Source organism: Argopecten irradians, chromosome 15 (assembly GCF_041381155.1).
Source record: "Argopecten irradians isolate NY chromosome 15, Ai_NY, whole genome shotgun sequence".
Classification (NCBI taxonomy): domain Eukaryota; kingdom Metazoa; phylum Mollusca; class Bivalvia; order Pectinida; family Pectinidae; genus Argopecten; species Argopecten irradians.
Window position 1 is genome coordinate 10,672,892 of NC_091148.1, and position 22,503 is coordinate 10,695,394.

Consider the following 22,503-nt stretch of genomic DNA (forward strand, 5'->3'; position numbering starts at 1 on the left):
GTCAAGTCTCCCTAATTTTGCCTCAGTTGTGTTAGTCAAGTCTCTCCCTAATATTGCCCCTGTTGTGTTAGTCAAGTCTCCCTAATATTGCCCCAGTTGTGTTAGTCAAGTCTCTCCCTAATATTGCCCCAGTTGTGTTAGTCAAGTCTCCCTAATATTACCCCAGTTGTGTTAGTCAAGTCTCCCTAATATTGCCCCAGTTGTGTTAGTCAAGTCTCTCCCTAATTTTGCCCCTGTTGTGTTAGTCAAGTCTCTCCCTAATATTGCCCCAGTTGTGTTAGTCAAGTCTCTCCCTAATATTGCCCCAGTTGTGTTAGTCAAGTCTCCCTAATATTGCCCCAGTTGTGTTAGTCAAGTCTCCCTAATTTTGCCCCAGTTGTGTTAGTCAAGTCTCTCCCTAATATTGCCTCAGTTGTGTTTGTCAAGTCTCCCTAATATTGCCCCAGTTGTGTTAGTCAAGTCTCTCCCTAATATTGCCCCAGTTGTGTTAGTCAAGTCTCCCTAATATTGCCCCAGTTGTGTTAGTCAAGTCTCCCTAATATTGCCCCAGTTGTGTTAGTCAAGTCTCTCCCTAATTTTGCCCAAGATGAGTTCGTCAAGTCTCCCTAATATTGCCCCAGTTGTGTTAGTCAAGTCTCCCAATTGTGTTAGTCAAATCTCTCCCTAATATTGCCCCAGTTGTGTTAGTCAAGTCTCCCTAATATTGCCCCAGTTGTGTTAGTCAAGTCTCTCCCTAATATTGCCTCAGTTGTGTTAGTCAAGTCTCCCTAATTTTGCCCCAGTTGTGTTAGTCAAGTCTCTCCCTAATATTGCCCCAGTTGTGTTAGTCAAGTCTCCCTAATATTGCCCCAGTTGTGTTAGTCAAGTCTCTCCCTAATATTGCCCCAGTTGTGTTAGTCAAGTCTCTCCCTAATATTGCCCCTGTTGTGTTAGTCAAGTCTCTCCCTAATATTGCCCCAGTTGTGTTAGTCAAGTCTCTCCCTAATATTGCCCCAGTTGTGTTAGTCAAGTCTCCCTAATATTGCCCCAGTTGTGTTAGTCAAGTCTCTCCCTAATATTGCCCCAGTTGTGTTAGTCAAGTCTCCCTAATATTGCCCCAGTTGTGTTAGTCAAGTCTCTCCCTAATATTGCCCCAGTTGTGTTAGTCAAGTCTCCCTAATATTGCCCCAGTTGTGTTAGTCGAGTCTCCCTAATATTGCCCCAGTTGTGTTAGTCAAGTCTCCCTAATATTGCCCCAGTTGTGTTAGTCAAGTCTCCCCCTAATTTTGCCCCAGTTGTGTTAGTCAAGTCTCTCCCTAATATTGCCCCAGTTGTGTTAGTCAAGTCTCTCCCTAATATTGCCCCAGTTGTGTTAGTCAAGTCTCTCCCTAATATTGCCCCAGTTGTGTTAGTCAAGTCTCTCCCTAATACTGCCCCAGTTATGTTCGCAAGTCTCCCTAAAATTGCCCCAGTTGTTTTAGACAAGTCTCTCCCTAATTTTGCCCAAGATGAGTTCGTCAAGTCTCCCTAATATTGCCCCAATTGTGTTAGTCAAATCTCTCCCTAATATTGCCCCAGTTGTGTTAGTCAAGTCTTTCCCTAATATTGCCCCAGATGAGTTCGTCAAGTCTCCCTAATATTGCCCCAATTGTGTTAGTCAAATCTCTCCCTAATATTGCCCCAGTTGTGTTAGTCAAGTCTTTCCCTAATATTGCCCCAGTTGTGTTAGTCAAGTCTCTCCCTAATATTGCCCCAATTGTGTTAGTCAAGTCTCTCGCTAATATTGCCCCAGTTGTGTTAGTCAAGTCTCTCCCTAATTTTGCCCCAGTTGTGTTAGTCAAGTCTCTCCCTAATTTTGCTCCAGTTGTGTTAGTCAAGTCTCCCTAATATTGACCCAGTTGTTTTAGACAAGTCTCTCCCTAAGTTTGCCTAAGATGAGTTAGTCAAGTCTCTCTATAATATTGCCCCAGTTGTATTAGACAAGTCTCTCCCTAAGTTTGCCTAAGATGAGTTAGTCTAGTCTCCATAATGTTGCCTCAGTTAAGTTAGTCAAATCTCTCCTTAATATTGCCCCTGTCGTATTTGTTTATCTTTAACTGCATCTGTTTATTATCCAGTGTTTTGTATAGTCATTGAAACTTTTGAATGAAATTTTTTCAAATTTCAAATTCAACTCCCAAATGGAATACAAAGTCAAAACCCCCAGTTATTGGTCCCATCAAAGGTCTGGTTTGGTTTGATTAGTTTAACATTTTATTAGCAGCCAAGGTCATTAACGGACATGTCAGGTTTTAAATGGCAGAGGAAAGCCAGAGTTCCCAGAGAAAAACCAGTGACCAGCAGTCTATTTCTAAAAACTGCCTTTCTTGGAATTCAAACTATATATTAGTGCTAGACTTATAAGCTTTTTGAAAATGAATTTCTCTGCACCTAGAGATGAAAAAAGCTTTCTGGAATTAATTGATCTGTACCTAGAAATGAAATAAGCTTTCTGAATTGAATTTCTCTTCACCGAGATGAAATAACCCGCTGGTGTAATGGTCTGGTGCTGAAGGATAGTGTCTACAGTACTAGTTCAGTACTCGGGATTAATAATGCAAACAAATTGTGGAGTGTTTTGAAGAACTTGTTTGATCATCTCGCCATTCTAACTGTTTTATGGGGCTACTGCAGGACATCATTGATTTCTGTCTGTGTTACGTAAGGCTGTCTGTGTGTCCAACGGGGGGGCCATCTCAAAATACTTTGTGTGTCCAACAGAGGGCCATCTCAAATACTTTGTTAGTCTAACAGGGGGCCATCTCAAAACACTCACTGTGTCCAACTAGGGGCAATATCAAAACACTCTGTGTGTCCAACTGGGAAGCAATCTCAAAATACTTTATGTGTCCAACGGGGATGGGGGGTGGGGGGCATCTCAAAATGTTATTGGCCTCTTCTGTGTCTGAGTGTCCAACTGGGGACCATTTCAATATACTCCAACAAGGGGCAATCTCAAAATGTTATTGGCATCTTCTGTGTGTCCAACTAGGGATCATCTAAAATGTCTTTAAGGCTGTCTGTGTGTCCAACTCGGGTCATCCCAAAATGTTCTTGTCATTTTCTATGTTATGTAAAGCTGTCTGTGTGTCCACCTGAGGACCATCTCAAAATTTGGAAAGTTGACTGTGTTCAACCAGGGATTATCTCAAAATCTATATGTATGTCTGACTAGGGGACAATATCAAAATCTGTCTGTGTCTAACTTGGGACCATCTCAAATATGTGACTGTATTAAACTGGAAGATTGTCTGTATGTCCAACAGGGGATCATCTCAAAATGTGGAAGGTTGACTATCTGTCCAACTGAAGGACCATCTCAAAGTGTGAAAGGTCAAATGTGTGTACAACAAGGGGACCATCTCGAATTAGGAAAGGTGGCTGTTCTTCCAATGCAGACTATATCTAGTTGTAGGCTCAGGCTATGTTTGTTGATCTGGTAAATTTGTAAAATGGAAACAAGGTGCATTGAAACAGTTATTTTCAAACAAGATGTTGTAATCAAGAAAATGATATTAACTTGATCTCTGAGCTTAACATTCTCCTTTTGCTGTTTATTTTATCCATACATTGACCGACAAACATCATGACATTTGTTTTGTGTGAATTGTTTCTCGTAGTAAATAATTATCACTTTTTTGTGTAAATTGGTTCTACAGTCTACTCTTATCGTGGTCTTTGCAGAGATTTGGATAGTTAGTTCCAATCCATGTAAAGTAATTAACTGAGATAAAAGGTGCAATCATGCTGGCACAGCATGCAGGTACGGCGTTTCTGTCCACAGTCTGAGTCATACAAATGTTTGCTTTGCTCCTGTTTGTCAATAGGATTGCATGTGTAGATGTTCTGATCATGCAGGTGCTTTGTTGTTGGTGTGTTGAAATGTTGAAGTTTATGGCTTCATTCGTAATGATCAGTGAGTTTGAAGAGTTTTAAAAAATTCAAAATGGAAAAAAGTTCAGTTGTGCTAATGGATGATTTTGTCAATACTTTTTAAATGAATCAAACTACACAGTGATGCTATCATTTCCAAATATTATTCGATATGAGGACTTAAAAAATTATTAAAAACGTTTACAGGTCAGAAAATGGTCGATTTTCTCTGTCGGAAATACTCAAAATATTGCTGATTTTTTATAACTTTTAGAAAAAAATATTTGCACAAATTACTTGAAATATCATAAACAAACAAACATATATCTGAATCATGGCTCAATCAATATATTTGCTCTGAAAAACACTGTTATTTCTGCTTTGTCCGTGCCGGTTCATGACCCGTTCACCGCTACTTTCACTTTCTATTAATCCGAGTAGTGTGTTTGTTGTGGGATGTTTGTACATTATTTGCCATTGAAAAATGCACGAAAATAATCTTATCAACTTTAAATGAAGTATATTAAGGTTTATTGAAGTTAAGAAAACAAGTTTTTACAAAATTATCAACATTCACGGCTGTAAACTTGCCAGTCCATTCCAACACGGCGTCAGGTAATGGCGATAGTTCGGGACCTCGCCGTTCTTCATGACCGTCAGATTTTCGATCGGTCAAATTGAATAAAACATCGTCCAAATCATTGTCAGATTTTATGCTTTTAGGCCTGTAATATTTAAATATCATGACATTGTACTTATAATTACAAATATCTGCCGTAACATCAACAACAGAAGCCATGATGGTGTCCCCAGTAACATGAGTGAAGCAGTGAACACATATGTGATTTTTCTCGGTTAATTTATTCAGAGTTTTATATTGTAACACTGTGCCGATTTTTGATTGGTTAGAAATTTGGTCTCATCTATAATTAGATTGTAAAGTCTGAACACAGGTGGCGCTTTTATCACATGATACGAAGCTAGCAAAACACTGATAGTGAAAATGGGGTCCAGAGTCGCATGCATTATGATCTTGTACGTGTTTCCAGAGGCGCTTACATTAAGATGGTGCGGGGGCATTCAAAGTCGCTTACATGTGGCAAGGGGTAATGGCGTCCAAAGGCGGTTCATGTGATAAAGGGTTAATTAGACATATATACGCACGATTCTACAACAATTATTGTTAAAATGATGAGTATCGTTTATACTCTGTCAGCGATAGAGCTCTTTAAGGCATTTTATATTAAATACTTTTCTCTTAATATTTACTCTAGATTTGAAAGTATAGTTCATGGTTGTGATTTTTATTGTAAAACCCAGAAACACTGATTATTGAAATTTCGTCCCTAAAATTTCATAATGGACTAGACTAGTCTTTGATTTAGAAGAGTCTAAATGTGTTGTCTAGCTGAAATGAGTTAAGAAAGAAAAGTGGAGAGGCTTATCTGACCAAAGATGATTATATGTCCCAGACTCGGTCAGACAAACCCACCCTAATTATCTCCTCTTGGTTTAGCTGAGGTCACGATTTAGAGACTTTGAAATCAATATAAAAAGCCAAATCAAATTACCATTTCACTCCAGACTATATGATACATAAAGGGTTTGTAAAGAAAAAGTTCCACAATTACTGTAAACCCAATATTCTTTCACTGCTATCAAAAATTCGCAATTTTCATTTCAAAATAATTTACGAAAATTTAAATTTGCAGATTGAAAAAATCGAAGGAGGGTAAAATCCTATTGACTATAGGTGTTGACAATATTTTTAACGGTATGAAAAGAGTTTAACAACAGACATCCATTGAAGATGTTGATGGATGTATTTGATTCCTCTCTGACAGCCGATATCCCACGCTTCTGTCCTAAACCAATAACCATCGCCAGGGGAACATTTCTAACTTCATCTACAGGAGAGTCCAAATCAAATCTTTCTTCAAACATGCCAAAACAACCCGAACGATTCCAGCAGCATGCTGAATGACTTAGTAATTCTCAAATATGTTGTGTGTGTTGAGTTTGTCCTCTTAGGCTTGACATGTGGCACCAAATTGGATAGAAACGATCCCTAAGGGAAACTAGGGAAGCCCTATTTCTACTGAAGCTCTTAATCTATATTCGCCTAAGGAGCAGCGGTGTTCGTAAGGCAAACATTCTCACGATTCCGTCGTAAGAACGATCATAATTTCAGTACCTCTCGACGTGTGACATTTAAGGTAGAGCCTCCGAAGACAAGTTAACAGAATACAGAATCGGTTAAAGCTTTTTCCTGGTGTCAAATGAATCTCAGGTTACATATTAAAATCTACATAATGATCTCATCAGAGGCCTCTGACGTCAAGATAAAAAGTTCAGATGTATTGTGGTATTTTGAATATTGGTTTTAAATCCTAATTTATTTTATTGCACTAAGATGTACACCTTCCTATATATGATACCTGTAATGTAACTATTATCATTAAGATTAATTTTCAAGAAAAAAAAAATCTCTTGAAGATTTTAATAATTTCCTATCCTAGAAGTCGGAAGAGGCCATGATGGCCTGCAGTGCTTAAAATATCCAGACATATTACCACAAACCCTCCCACTCTCGGTTGCAAATTTTATTCGCATGTGGGGCAGTTGCCAGGTTTTGACCATAGTTTGGTGTTTTTTCTCTGGGTACTCATGTGTTCCTCCATCAACAAACATGACTTTTAATAGGAATTAAAACTAATTAATAAAAAAAATAAAAAAAAATAATAAAAAAAAAAATAATGAGGTCAGCAATGGTCACAAAGTAATCACATTCCATTGCCTTGAAGACTCTTGTTGACTTTCAACAGATTTATGAGGGTCTATCGAGTTTTCTTTTGACCTTTAATGTTGCCTTTATTTCTTAAAATGATGATACATATCTATACATACTCACTCTTCCACTTTATCCATATGGGCAATCTACTGCCTACAACTTGGATGTATAGATTTCCCGCTTTTTACCACATCTTCATATTCCCAAAATTGACTATAGCAAAGCTAAAGAATTTATATAATTCTACGTCTCATTGCACATTTGTGGTGAAAAATTAACATCATCACAGGCAAAATAGTTGTGAGACCAAACTGCACTTTTTGTCCGAAGTATGAATTTATTTTATTGTATTCTGAATTTGCATATTACAGAGTTATCTGCAATTGCGGGTAGGTATTGATTGTGACGTCATGTTTTTGGGAGCATAACGTCATAAGTTTGAGAAAGGATGTGAATTGCGCTCACAAAATAATGATGTAACAATCAATATCTACCTGTAAGGGAGCAAACTCTGTAATATGCAAAGATCGAATCATTATATTTTGGTTAAAAAAGGTTAACATTTCGGAACGTCTTAAAACTTTGAACTAGATAATTAATGAGCGTTTCTATTTGTTGCAGCCCTCATGACGGCGGAGGAGAACGTGGCAATGGTGCTGGTGGCAGGAAAGCACCAAAGGTAGATAACTCTATATATTGTTTAGGAGAGGAAGAGTTGTCTTTGGGAAAGGGAGATAAGTATCTGTTTTGGAAAGGGAGATAACACTGTATATTATTTTGGAGAGGAAGAGTCTTCTTTGGGAAAGGGAGATAACTATCTGTTTTGGAAAGGAGATGATTATTTGTTTTGAAAGGGTGAAAACAACATATTGTTTGGGAATGATAAAGTAGTACTTAGGAAAGATAGATAATTATTGTTTTGGAAAGGGAGACAATCATTCTTAGCTCACCTGGCCCGAAGGACCGGTGAGCCTATGTCATGGCGCGGCGTCCGTCGTCCTTCGTCCGTCATCCGTCTGTCTGTCCGTCAACATTTCCTTTAAATCACAACTAGTCATAGAGTTCTGCATGGATTGTAACCAAATTTGGCCACAAACATCCATTAGGGAAGGGGAACAGGACTTGTATATATTTTGGATCTGACCCCCCGGGGGCAGGAGATGTGGGGCCGAATAGGGGAAATAGAGGTAAATCCTATAAATCACTACTTGTCCTAGAGTTTAGCATGGATTGCCACCAAATTTGGTCACAAACATCCTTGGGGGAAGGGGAACAGATTATGTATAAATTTTGGCTCTAAGCCCCCAGGGGCAGGAGGGGCGGGGCCAAATACGGAAAATAGAAGTAAATCCTATAAATTGCTACTTGTCATAGAGTTCTGCATGGATTGTAACCAAATTTGGCCACAAACATCCTTGGGGGAAGGGGAATAGATCCTTGGGGGAAGGGGAATAGAACTTGTATAAATTTTGGCTCCTGTATCCAGAACATTACTTGGCATTACAAACCAGGTGAGTGATACAGGCCCTCTAGGCCTCTTGTTTTTGAAAGGGAGGTAACTGTATACTGTTTGGCAATGGAAGAGAAGTCTTTGGAAAGGGGAGATAATTATAGTTTTGGAAAGGAGACAATCATTGTTTTTGAAAGGGATGTTATATAAACTTTGTAAATTGTTTGGTAATGGAAGAGTAGTCTTTGGTAAGGGGAGATAATTATTGCTATGGAAAAGGAGATAATTATATACTGCTTGGGAATGGAAGAGTTCTCATTAAGAGATAATATTCTGTTTTGGAAAGGGAAATTAGTTCTATATTGGAAAGGTAGATGACTTTTACTTTGGAAAGGAGGAATATTCAAATGTAATCCTCATATCTTTAAGTCACAGTTTATAAAGCTTTTGGTTTGAGTCAATTAAAGTATAGAACCATTGATGAAAATACCTGATGAAATCAAGAATTTTTTTTTTTTACTTCAGACTTTTGCGTTTGACCACTGCTTTTGGTCGATTGATGAAACAAATCCAAAATTTGCTGGTAAGTCTCCAACATTAACAAGAACAGATTGTGTGGAAAATATCTGGGAATTCCTGATTTAATATAAGAAGAAATCAGATTTGTATGAAGGCATTTTTTTAAGGGTTGGTGTTGCAATGGTCCCTGGGGTCAGACTCCATGGGTAATCTACTATTAATCACTGAAAGGGAAATGGAAATGAGAATGCCGTCAATGTTATGTAATAAATTATCGCAGGCCCGTCTGTACACAACGTGTAAAACCACACTAAAAAACAAAATCAATCGGCTTTAAGCCACTCTGGGGCTATCTGATGATTGAAATTTAGCAATATCTCCACGATTATTTGTTTGAGGGATGCCGGATGTTAGCACACAGGTAGGTGATCACGTCTGGACGCGTGTCATAAATGTAGCATTATGGGATTTCTGTGGCTAGACCGATCCACATCAATAACCTTCATTAATTCTCAAGGTCATTTGATGTTAACCGATAAAATTTTGTATCAATATTCAAGATATCTTTTTAAAAAATTGTCCCTAGTTGAAGATCTTACACAAAGGGGCATTTGCAAAATGTAGAAGAATGAAAATTATTATAATTACATTAAAAATTAGTTCTAAATTTTATCTGTCTGTCTTTCTTTCTATAAGTTTGAAATTGGTTTAATAATTTATAAAAGATATTTGTTCTTTTTCACCCTTTTAACTCATACACCCCTGAAATTTCATAATGAACTGGTCCAGCCTTTGATTAAGAAGAGTCTAAATGTGTCTTTAGGGGTGAATGAGTTAATATTTGGTGTTAGAATACTTTGCAAATTCAAGTTTCAGGGATGTCATTTAATTAATGTTTCAGGGGTGTATGATTTAATTGTGATAAAATTAAATTTTACATATACAAACTTAAGCTTTTAGAGAATAAAAACATCTTAAATAAGTGTGCAGTTCTCCAATATTATAAAATCTATAAAAGGATAAGGGAAAGAAAAGAAAAGTGGAGAAAAAAATCTTTTGTTTCTCTCACTGATATAGGCTATATAGATAGTTCAATGCAGAGTGCTAATCTTTGGGTATCTATTATCTAGAATTTAATCTGATTAACTTCATTCTAAATTCTAATTTAAGGGAAGTATTTCTGTTTAAGTATCTGTTTTGAATGCAGCAAACATATTTCAAAAAGACAAAAAATAAAATCTTTTTTCAGGTCAGGAAAAAGTTTTCAGCTGCCTGGGTCAGGATGTATTGGAACAAGCATTTGATGGCTACAATGGGTGTATATTTGCATATGGACAAACAGGTACATTGGGTTACTCAAGAATCTGTATACTGCTTTAAAATCCAAATGGCCAAATGTATATGCTGTTGCAGAACTTCTTGGGCCAGCTAATATATACGGCTTCAAAGTCCCTTGGACTAGCTATGTATATTGCTTCAAAGTCCCTTGGGCCAGCTATGTAAACTGTTTCAAAGTCCTTTGGCCAGCTATGTATACTGTATCAAAACCCCTACGGCTTCAAAGTCCCTTGGACTAGCTATGTATATTACTTCAATGTCTCTTGGTCCAGCTATGTAAACTGTTTCAAAGTCCTTTGGCCAGCTATGTATACTGTATCAAAACCCCTTGGGCCAGTTATATATATTGCTTCAAAGTCCCTTGGGCCAGCTATGTAAACTGCTTCAAAGTCCTTTGGGCCAGCTATGTATACTGTTTCAAAACCCCTCGGACCAGTTATGTATATTGCTTCAAAGTCCCTTGGGCCAGCTATGTAAAGTGTTTCAAAGTCCCTTGCCCCCTTAGGTATACCTATTCAAAGCCAATTTGGCCCAACTATATATATACTTCTTCAAAGTCCCTTGGGCTAGCTTTAAACCCCTTTGGCCAGCTTAGTATGTTGCTTTAAAAGGATTTGGGCCATCTATATAATACTGTGTGCCATTTAAAACTATGCATACTGGCCAAGCCCCATGAACAACAGTAGAAAATTTGTAAAATAATTCCTTCATTTCTCCGATCAAACATTGTGTCTGTGGAGTCAGTTTTAATGTCCAACCTGTTTCCCTAGAGATAATCATATAATGGAAGAATCAATACGGAGTTATAAACATTGGCCATAAAACTACCAGTTTATCACTGAACTCTTCGTGAACTGTACTAGGCTTCAGAGGAAGCAAAACAGTCAAAGGGCAATAACTCTAGTTACATCTGGAATAATATACCTTTCCCACATCATGACAAGGATTTCAACAATTTTGGTAATTTTGATGAAGCATCCGTAGTGGTATCTAGATGACACGATTGGAATCATTTGTAGAAATATTAAAAAGTCAAATTCACAGGATAGTAGTCTATTATGAATTTAGTAAAACCTGCCTTAGTGACCACCTCTATATAAAGACCACCTTATTTATGAGACCACTTTTCTATGGCCCAAACCGATCAATTTCAACATAATTCAACCTGTGTATAAAGACCACCTGGCTATAGAGACCACTTCTCGCTTGTCCCTTGTGTGGTCTTTATAGACAGGTTTGTCTGTATATTTAATGAAGCACAGTCAGAAGTCAAATAATTAACAAAGTTAAGGGAGTATACTGTGATCAGATTGTCCGTCTGTTTGTCTGATATACAGAGGATTCCGCTTATTTGCATAGGTCCTTTTCCAGAAGAAAATACGTAAAAAACGGAGTATTCGAATAGGCGGAGATGACATTTTGCACCTCCGTTTGACCCCACACATATGTGTGAATAGGCAAATAGGTTTCGTTTCGTTTACTTGATAAATATGTTAATTATTTACACTTAAAACGAACAACAAGTAATTATTTTCGAAGTTGTAAATCGATTTTAATTGTTTAATAACAAAAAAATTTCCAATATTAGATTCTTGTTTACGTTAGATCGACACGTGAATATTTGAGAAACAGCTAAACGATCGATATCAAATGCAATAAGATTCTACAAAACAGGATTGGATTTGTGTCTACAATTCGGAACCTAAATAATAAACAAATTTACGTACATTTGCCTGGCAAAATGAACTTACGATCGTGATTAAACTTCAAAGTGCCGATCAACTAGTAGTGTTGTTTTTACACATATGAATTCGAAAATGGCGGCAGGTGATGAAGCCATGCGTTCACTCGACCTAAATGTGTTTTTGAGAATTCTCCCTGTTTGTTGATCTATACGGCGAATAGCTTGATAACATTTCAGAAATTAATGCATATTCAAGTAGCAATGAAACAACGTAGCAAGTATCTTTTGTATACTAAGCTTACATACTGTACAAAACTTGCGGTAGTCATTGCACGCCGACTTTGCATGCTTTTATGTCTCGTTCAACGAGACGCTTGATACGCACATGTCTGTCGTAGTCAACAAGACTCTGGTTGAACGAGACTACTGATCATGCATGGCGATTGTTATAAGGAAGCATAGTTTCTCCAACCGATCGCGAACTAAGGTACGTTACGTTAATAAATAAACATATTTGAAAGTGCAAATGCTTTAATTAGATGTTTGAGCCAGTGAATATACTAAAGTTATGATCAACCGCTGCTGATGTAAATCGTAACAGCGTCGAATACCTTTGCAGTATTCATGCAAAAATAACAAGCCATACTTTAACGTTAATCTGTTACCATGATTTCTAGTAAAATTGAAACATATATCGGCGAATTTCGCTAAAAATATATTGCAAAATTGAAAAATATTCGATTATATTTTTAGAATTTCCCAAATATTTTATTCAAATAACCGGAGGTCATGTAAAAGTCTATGCAAATACACGGAGTTGAAAAACAAAGATAAAGAAGGAAAAAAACGGGACCGCAGAATTTTATGCAAATAACCGAAATATTCGAATAACCGTTATTCGATTATGTGGAGTCCTCTGTACAACATTGTCTGACAAACTCCTACTAAACTACTAGACAGATTTTGATGAAATGTGGTATACAGAACCCTGACATAAAGGGGAGTTGGGTAAACTATATAGGGTTCTGCAATGTCCCCTATTAATGGAGGTATTACTAAATCTGTGCAGCGGAGGGTATTAGTTGTCCACTCTGGTGACAGTTCTAGTTTCAATTGAAATTGAGTATGTGTAAGGTTGTGGTCAGGAACCTTCAATATCAATTGATACCTTTTTTAGACCAATATTGAGGTTATCAATTGACTTAATTGTATAAATTGATATTCTACCCTCGTCAATTTCTGGAAAAGTTCCATATTAATTATTATTTTGCCTTTTCTCAGGGTCAGGGAAGTCCTACTCCATGATGGGAACTTACAAAGAGGACGGAAAGGGAATTATACCCCGACTATGTGATGCCCTGTTTGAACGAATCGCTCAGAATGACAATCCTGACCTTGGGTTCAAGGTGGAAGTGTCCTATATGGAAATCTATAATGAGAAAGTTCATGACCTGCTTGATCCGAAAGGGTTTGTATAATAATAAAAAAACTTACTTTCTAAAGGGTTTGTTTGGCTAAAAAAAATATTTTGAGTTTAAAAATACCTTTAAGACTGTATTGAATGTGTAAATGGGAGAAATTTTTACCACTTAAAACTGTTTTAAATCTTCGCTATTTTATGCTGGTCCAGGATTTCACAGTTTTCTGAAAGCCAACTATCTAATCAAAATGTGAAAATTTGTTATTAAAGATGTTTTTCTTGCAGAAGTAAACAGAATCTGAAGGTGCGGGAACACAAAATCCTCGGTCCATACGTAGATGGTCTCTCACTGCTGGCTGTGGCCTCATTCGAAGTAAGGAAGACATTTTACTGGATATTGACTTAGACAAACAATTAATGATAATGAATAAGTATTGAGCAAATGATTTATCTAATTTTGGGTATGTGGAATAAATATCAATGGAATTATGATTATATTGGTTAATAAGCAGTTTAATTATTTAATTATGATTGTTTGGAATAAATATCAAGTAAATTTTAATTATATTAGTTATCTGATAAGCAATTTAAATATTTAATTAGAAGATTATGTGGAATAAATATCAATTGTATTTTCCAACATCATCTTATCCCAGATTTATTTTGTTGATTTACAATATTATAACTATTTAGGTTTTTATTTTCATTGACACAGATTTGGTTTGATGTTCATAGATGTGGGGATTTTTTGTTTGTCTCATTCATTTTCGAAATTCAAATACTTCCATGTTTAATTATTTTGACAGATCTTTTTCATGCCTAATTCTGGCTTTCTTCAGTAAATGACAAATATTGTCTTCAGTCCAAACTTATCAAGCTGCTTCAATTAGAAATACTGGTTTGTAAGAGTTACTCCCCTTACCACAACAGTTTTTATAGTGCAGTTCTTATGTAAATCTATGGTAAATCTTGGTGCTTGATATGAAAAGCTGAGAAAAATAAACCTTGTCTTGTAAAGTGAACCATGCATTGTTAGATACTAACATTGTATTCAAAATATATGACATTGTAATTTCAATGTCATTACAAATTCCAGTTGCCAGGTATTGACTACTGGTCAGTGATTTTTCTCAGGGTACACAGGCTTTCCTCCGCCAACAAACCTGTCTTTGACCCTTGCTGTTAACAGGTTGTTTAATTAATCAAATCCAAACCCAATTAGATATTTTGTATCATCATTCCTATACGACATCAAAATACAATCTGTCTCAATACAGTGGAAACTACTTAATCACATTTAATGTCATGTTGGTTAATGCCACATTCCTCTTAATATCATATTTTTGCCTGAATAGAATGACTAAATGGGACATGATATTAAGAGGCTTCAACTGTATGTTAAGTTTTATTTTGCAGGACATAGATAACCTAATGAGTGAAGGAAATAAGTCCAGGACGGTGGCTGCCACCAACATGAACAACGAAAGTAGTCGCTCACACGCTGTATTCAACATCATCCTGACGCAAACACGTTCTGATCGACAAACAGGGGTAAGTAACTCTGTCATTTTTTAAGAACAGGGGAAGTAACTCTGTTCTGTTTGAGAGCAGGGGAAGTAACTCTGTTCTGTCTGAGAGCAGGGGAAGTAACTCTGTTCTGTCTGAGAGCAGGGGAAGTAACTCTGTTCTGTCTGAGAGCAGGGGAAGTAACTCTGTTCTGTCTGAGAGCAGGGGAAGTAACTCTGTTCTGTCTGAGAGCAGGGGAAGTAACTCTGTTCTGTCTGAGAGCAGGGGAAGTAACTGTGCACGAAAACTTGAAAGTAACTGTGTTATATATTGTAGAACAGGTGCAGTAACTCTGTTCTGTCTGAGAGCAGGGGAAGTAACTCTGCCATGAGACAATGGAAGCAACTCTGTTATTTTTGTGATGGACTAGATAGATTCAATGAAAATAGTGATCAGATAATTGCCATGAAAAAAAGTGTGAGGCAAGAAAACACGAAAATAATAGCCAGTCATAAATAAGTTTCTTTATAGTAAACAATTAATTTTTTCAAGCCAAGAAACACTTATGGCTGTATTACCAATGACAGGGCTTCAACATTTATTAATTTAATAATGCAACTGTAATCCGAGTGTGCTAAAGAGGAATCTTGTAATCTAAGGGAGACAACTCTTCTAGTCCTTGGAAAAATTTGGTTATTTAGTATGCCAATAGATAAAAGTTTTTCAATGATTAATAATGAACTCATTCACCCCTGAAAATTGATAATGAACTGGTCCAGCTTTTGTATAGGAAGTTCAAATATGTCTTCAGGGGGGAATGAGTTAATAGCATAATAAACCAACCCAAATAGGACAAGAATGTCATTGGAAGATACAATTTTTTTTATTAATATTTTCATCCATCAAATATGAAAATTTCTCTGCACATAAAATTACTTTGTGAAGATATGCAATTAATACATTGATGATGTGATAGCATAATAAGTTGATTCCTTTTTCATGTTTCAAAATAAGATTCAATTCCTCTGTTCTTCTTTGTGAACAAATTTACCACATTATTTATCAATGGTGTTTAGCATGACTGATAAGAATTTAAAGATTTCAAAGTGTTTATGTTAAAGTGGGCTTTAGATGGGCCTAACGACCTTGAAACAGGGAAAGGTCGATCCCACAAATAGTCTGTTTCCTCGGGCTCGTGAACCTCGTGACTGGTTATTCGTCCTTTATTCTCCCGCGATTTTTTCCTAATCAAGAACCACCCTATAGCACCACCTATCAGAATCAGTGCCACAAGCGGACCCACAACTGCACCAATAGGAAATGAACTGTCAGAATCGTCCGCAGTCCTTTGTCCCTTGCTTTGTCCAGTATTCAGTTTACTGCCAGGTGTGGTTGCATCAGATGACAGTCCTGCTGTGGTGGCAGCAGTTTTTTGTGCCACAGGTACTGGTTTGTTGCCACCACCGAGAGATGGTGCCCCTGCTCCCGGACTGTTGCCACCAGGAAATAGTGCCACTCCACCAGGTGCTATGCCATTGGGCACTGCTGTTGGATTGTGGCCATTTGAAGCCGATGCCACACTTGATTGCATGTTACCAGCTGCAGTTGATGCCACTGTAGGTTGGTAAGCAGCTGCAATTGATGCCACTGAAGGTTGGTTGGCAGCTGTAGTTGATGTCACTGTAGGTTGGTTGGCAACTGTAGTTGATGCCACTATGGGTTGATTGCCACTTGGTCCTAATGCTGGCGGAACAAGTCCAGCAGACGTTGGTCTAACCACAGGAACACTAGCTGATGGAGCTGCCTTGGTAACCATGACTGTTGCCGTTTGGGTTGTTTGGACGTTTGTGGTAGGTATTGCTAAAGTTGTCAAGCAGCCGGGCTCTATAATCGTAGCGACATCTTGAATGAAGCGGTTCTGTACATTGGCTGGCCCGCTGCATTGTAGCGTACTCTGGAGTCTAGTGCCAAAATCAGGGGGAGATAACTGATGCAGATACTTAGAGAACCACAGGAGTTTACAGTCACATTGCCAAGGGTTATTATTGAGTGTTATGTACGGTTTGACCAATCTAAAATACGTCTCCATGCTCGATGGAAGCGAGTTCAGATTGTTGTGGGACAAATTTAAACTCTGAATGTGATTATTAGCAAATGTGTCCTGAGGTAACAGGGAAATGCCGTTGTAGCGGAGGTCTAGAAGTTTCAGGGTCACTCCTGAAAATATCCCAGGTCCATAGCTGGTGTTTAAGTGATTTGCAGTCAGAATCACTTCTACGTTTTCACCAGATAGATTTCTCAATACTATCACGGTGGACCTGACGTCGTGTAGTCTATTGCGCGATAGATCAAGAAACGTTAAGTTTGTCCCAACTAGAGCATCCTGTCCGATTGAGACGATCAAATTCCTCTGAAGATTAAGACTTTGTAAATGACTTAGTCCTTGAAAAAGGTGAGGTGCCACTGTGGTGAGTCTATTTCCTCGTAAAGTCACTGACTTCAAAGAACGGCAGTTACTAAATGCCTGACTTGCAATGGTCGTCAACAAGTTATAGGATAAGTCAATATGTTCAAGATTTGTTAAGCCATTGAATGCATTTGCAGGAATCCGGGTCACTTTGTTCGTGGACATGTGAAGTTCCTTTAGCGATGTCTGATTATCAAACGCGTTGTTGTTTATCCGTCCTATATTGTTATGGTTGAGGTTTAGGATCTGTAAAGCTAACGGTCCTGCTAAATTAGACTTGTCGAAGGCTGGAATACTATTGAAGCTGAGGTCCACCTCCACAAGATTTGTCAGGTTGATGAACGGGGACTCCCAAACCATCGTTATGTTATATTTCTTCAGGTGAATCACTCGGAGATCCGTCTTACCGATAAAAACATAGTCCTTGAAAATTCCTGGTAGGCTCACCGTCCCTTCGGACAGATACATTTCCTCTACAGAATCTGGAATCGACGGAATATCCACTCCGGTACACACTACTTTTATAACATGTCCTGTACTATCGCTGTCACATACAGTGCATTTCGGATTGCATGGAACTCCAAGGACATTTACAAAGCACAGTGAAACAAAAATTATCCAAAAGCTAGCATAATGGGCAGCTCCCTTGTCTATCAGAATATTTTTTGTTTCCATGGTAAAGTTTATGTTTTAAATGGAAAATATATATTACCTTTAATTAATAGTGAAACTAAAGGCTAATCTCTTAATATTTACTGTACTGCCAGAAGTTTAATGTAACATAGTTACCTCCCTTGTCTTTTGACGTAGTATTCCATAACGTTGGTTATAAGTTGATTTGAATTTTTTCGAAGCACAATGTGTTTCACGTTAAAGTACAAAAAGTATAAAAAGTTTCACTTCCAAGTACAGTTATTTATAATTTTCGTAACGATATATGAGTCTGTATCAGGTTTTAGATCCAACCATGAAAAACTTGAAGTAAAATCTTGGGAAATGTATAGCTCCGTGACATTAGAGATAGTTGTAGATCAATGTCTTTTCATTTATAACAGAGTGTGGAATCCCTGGAGTTGTTCCCAATATCAAATCCTTATCAGGTCTAAAGAGATTTGTTGGTATTACCGGAGCTTACATCACAGTATTACGAAAGATTTTTTTTACTTTATCTTGAGTCATGTTCCAATAGATGAGAAAGTTTTATCTGTCAAAATATTTCTTAGAGGTCACCGACTCCTAGCGCTAAGGTCTCCCGCCTCGTAGGGGATTGGACCCTGGGGAGAGTTAGTTTGTCAACGTCGATATATTTTTCGACAAAACATCCGGGTGATCAGATGATTGTTTTTCAATGACATGTCGGTTATCTGTAATGTTTGTTTCTGAAATCCTCATTAACCGACAAACACTCGCAGAATTTTCTTTGCTATTTGCTTTGAAATTTCTCATTAGTCAACAAACATTAATAAAATAAAATGTGTTTATTATTCAGGACAATCGTTTTTATAGGCCTTGGCATATTACACCTTAATATGGGTGAGGTAAACAATACAAAGTTAATGGACGTATCGTACATAACCTCACATCGTCACAATGCCACAGTTTCTCTTCAGAAAATCCACAAAAATTGAAGAATTGTTCCAGTCCTTTGTCAAATGCTTCATGATTGTTTTCACATGAAGCGATAAAGTCACATGAATCCAAAAAAATCTTAAAAAATTGCCAATCCGGAAACAACAATATGATGTTGGTTCAAACTTCTCTCCTCACATTTGAATTCATTGTTTCTTCAGTATAATCCAATAAAATCTTACGCGAAAATTGGAGTGAACTTGGCTAATATCTGAGCGAATACTGGCGACAGGAGAAAGTCACGTTGAGTTAAGCTGTAGTTTACCTGTGTTTAGGCTATGGACACCTTTCTTTTGGGTCGGGATAACGCCGTGATTAATTTCATCACCTCAATAGCACCTTGGCATGTTGTCAAAAGTTCATAACTTCATCTGATAAACTCTACATTTAAAAGTTACTAAGACGGAGGTATAAGGTGGTGTAACTATTTTTTAGCATTTTCCGTGCGTACAAATTTTATATGTTCCATGAATGTTTCATTCAAATGTCATAGCTAATACAGGAGCCACAAGGACTGATTAGGTAGGCATTCTGACATATCACCGCTAGCCTTCAACCTTGGGGATTCAAATTTAAATCCAATGAGGGGAAGTTGCCAGATATTGATAGTTGGTGAATGATTTTTCTCTGGTTACTCTGACTTTCCTCCACCTCGTAATAAAAGTTGTGAAATATAATAAATTAAAGTTCAAACCAGTCAAGAAATGGACATTAGTATAGGGGATATGTGACAAAAAGTTACAATCTGCAAATTTTATTTTGTTTCACTCAGAGCAGCAGAGAAAGAGTCACTTTTCCACCATCTGACAGCAAATTTTCATTTTTTTTCTAACTGGCTTTTAACTAATGACAAAAACAAAAAACAAAAAAAATTTTGAAAAATTATTTAGATAATGAACACACCCATTAAAGTGATATTTTTCACCATCTATCTGAACCTCATTCACCCCTGAAAATTCACAATGAACTCTTCCATCATTTGAATTGGAAGAGCTCATTTGTGTCTAAAGGGGTGAACAAATTAGAAGTACTTTTTTCCTCCCACGTCAGACCTACGTACGTGCTTTAATTCAGGCTGGTTGTTTGATTTTAAACGATACAAAACACATTTCTGAATTGTTATTAAATGAAAGTAGTTTATAAAAATCCCAATCACTTTCTGTTTATACCTTTAAAATCAACAGGATTGGGAGTTTTGTATCCAGGTTCGAAACTTAGTAGATAATGGAGAATTTCTATAGATTTGGTGATAAGATTATGTGTGTTTGTTGTGATGGTTGTACCGGGGTAATGCTCGATATTGGAATTAGATTAACGTTCATTGACAGCAACTATTAATCTCAATATCCTGAATCACTTAGACTAAGCTTTATTAGATACTTTAAGTTCCTGAAATGATTAATTTTAAAACTTGTTTATGCAATCTAAAATAGAATTGATAAAAGATTTACGTTCAGTGATCAAAATTGGTGTTACTTCAGACAAGTTTATCAGCGTTGTAAATTTTCTAGCGGTTGTAAAATGAGAAATTGGCCATAAAAAATAGTAATGACCTTTAAAGATATTGGAGGTCAAACATCAAGGGGTATTATGTAATGCGTAGGAATTTAGGCTCGGTAGGCTTTTTGAAAAAATTTTGATAAATTTTGTAACAATACAGGAGAATTTAATTTTCAAATTCCAGCTGGCTCCATTAAGGTTGATTTGAATGGACACCTATTCAATACTTCAAGCTATGACATTCATTGTAAACAGACTTTTAATTTTAGGGACAAAAAAACCAACAAACATTGTCTACAAACTGTTAATCCGCCTAGCAGATTCTCACAAAAGTTTGCAAACAATTTTTCTTTTTTATAACCTAATGAAATTAAGTAATTAAAGTGGAATTAATTCCTATAATCAATTTTTTAGACTATTTGATAAAATGAAATGTGTTTAATTTGTTTAATTTATTATTTCATTGGCTTTTAAAGAATTTTTTTTTTCATAATTCCTATAATCAAAACTTTTTAGACTATTTGATAAAATGAAATGTGTTTAATTTATTATTTCATTGGCTTTTAAAGAATTTTTTTTTCAAATCAGTACTTTCAAGTCCGTGTTAATATCAATAAAGGGACATCTTATGTGCAGGTTTATTTGTGTTGAAATTGGTCATTTGGGACCATAGAAAAGTGGTCTTATTTATAAGCAGACGGTCTTTATATGGAGGTGATTGCTTAGACAGGTCTGACTATAGAAATCAAACTGTACATTACAGTGATTTTCATGCATGATCATCTTAATTAGAAGTAAATGAAATGTTTATAAATCATCTGATGAGGAGTTAGTTTCTGTAAAAAAAAACTTCACCATAGTTCAACAAGGGGTCGCTGTGGCCAAGTGGTTAAGATGTCTCGACATATTACAACAAGCTCTCCACTCAGGGTCGCAAGTTCGAATCCCATGTGGGGCAGTTGCCAGGCATTGACTGCTGGTCGATGGTTTTTCTTCAGGTAATCTGGCTTTCTTCCATAAACAAACCTGGCACATTCTTACATGACCATGACTGTTAATAGGACGTTAAAGTAATAAAACCCAAACCCAACCAGATAAATAGGTTGAACATTGCCAGTAAACTGGGCAGGTCTTGTTAGCAAAGAGCCAATTCACAATCTGTGACAAAAGATTCACAGTATCAGAAATAAATGTTTAAAGTTTGAAGTTCATATCAAATCAGCAGGAATTAAGTTGAAGCGTGTGATTGTTTACTATCTAGTATACACTAGACCCAGTCTGTCGTATCTACATTTCTAACCAAAGTTTGTAAAACTGAGATTAGAATGACGCAGGGGAGATAACTCATTTGTTCTCAAGGGGAGATAACTTGTTAAAGTACATTTATATACATAGTTGATAGGCAGGCAGTTGTCGTCGATATGTCTGCCAGGCCATAGATCTGTATGAAATGGTAATTATGTACATTCTTTCAGTCTGAAGGAGTAAATATGAATTTAAGTCTCCAAATGATCTAATGGTAAGGTCTTATGAATGGCTTATAGCTACCATATTTAACCCAATAAGAACTTTTATCCCTATAAGTGCTCCCCCCTCTTTTTGAGGCCCCAATTTCACTGACCTTGAATTAAATGCAGACTGAAAATTTGAAAACCTTTGTTTCTCACTTTATTTTATTTCTTTTTTTTTCAAATTGATTAACAGATTTATGACTTACTTTGTGTAATAATTTTATGAAAGGCTAGTCCAAAATTTGTTTTTTTAATCATCCCCTTATTTATTTCAATTTTTAACTTTGTAACTTGGGTTGAATACAGTAAAAGGATGGGCAAACAATTAGGCTGAATTCCTAAGTGATGCTTACCATTGATAATCAATTGAAAATATTTTGATATTAAAATTAACAAAAATTGCACAGAAAACAACAAGTTTGATGGATTGAGTTCCAAAAATCATTTTATTATTCTAAAATATTTGTCTTCATCATTAGAAAGAAACATGTACGTGTCTAGCAAATAGTTATTATAATTAACTCATTTACCCTGAAGACACATTTAGACTCATCTAAATCAAAGACTAGACCAGTCCATTATGAAATTTCAGGGGTGAATGTGTTAATATACCAAAAGGTTTCCCCAATTGTACCTCACCTTTTTTCTAAAATTATTTTACTAGCAAGGTATTTTGATTTATAGAAATATTTTGATAAAATTATTTGAATCTTATATGTAATATAATAAGGCAGTAAATGTTTAGTAAACTTTCACTATTTCAACAGAAAGCTGGAATGGTGTGGCGTTTATCAATG

The 22,503-nt window shown here is 36.5% G+C and overlaps 2 protein-coding genes across 8 annotated transcripts in view; one reads left to right on the top strand and one right to left on the bottom strand.

The window, feature by feature from the left end:
• The window catches only part of LOC138308960 (kinesin-like protein KIF13A), a 270,403-nt gene that overhangs the window by 97,634 nt on the left and 150,266 nt on the right, over positions 1-22,503 (top strand). For all 7 annotated transcript variants that reach the window (XM_069250018.1, XM_069250023.1, XM_069250022.1 and 4 more), the window contains exons 3-8: positions 7,304-7,361; positions 8,658-8,715; positions 9,901-9,993; positions 12,955-13,141; positions 13,379-13,466; positions 14,510-14,644. In XM_069250018.1, coding sequence (XP_069106119.1) covers positions 7,304-7,361; positions 8,658-8,715; positions 9,901-9,993; positions 12,955-13,141; positions 13,379-13,466; positions 14,510-14,644 — 619 coding nt within the window. The remainder of the gene's footprint in view (positions 1-7,303; positions 7,362-8,657; positions 8,716-9,900; positions 9,994-12,954; positions 13,142-13,378; positions 13,467-14,509; positions 14,645-22,503) is intronic.
• On the bottom strand, positions 15,482-19,321 carry LOC138309325 (carboxypeptidase N subunit 2-like). Its single transcript, XM_069250500.1, has one exon. The coding sequence runs from the start codon at positions 17,739-17,741 to the stop codon at positions 15,672-15,674; it is 2,070 nt and encodes a 689-aa protein (XP_069106601.1). The 5' UTR covers positions 17,742-19,321; the 3' UTR covers positions 15,482-15,671.

What these genes read in the sequence shown, in the direction of transcription:
- LOC138309325 (XM_069250500.1), bottom strand. Translation starts at nt 17,741, where the DNA reads ATGGAAACAAAAAATATTCTGATAGACAAGGGAGCTGCCCATTATGCT.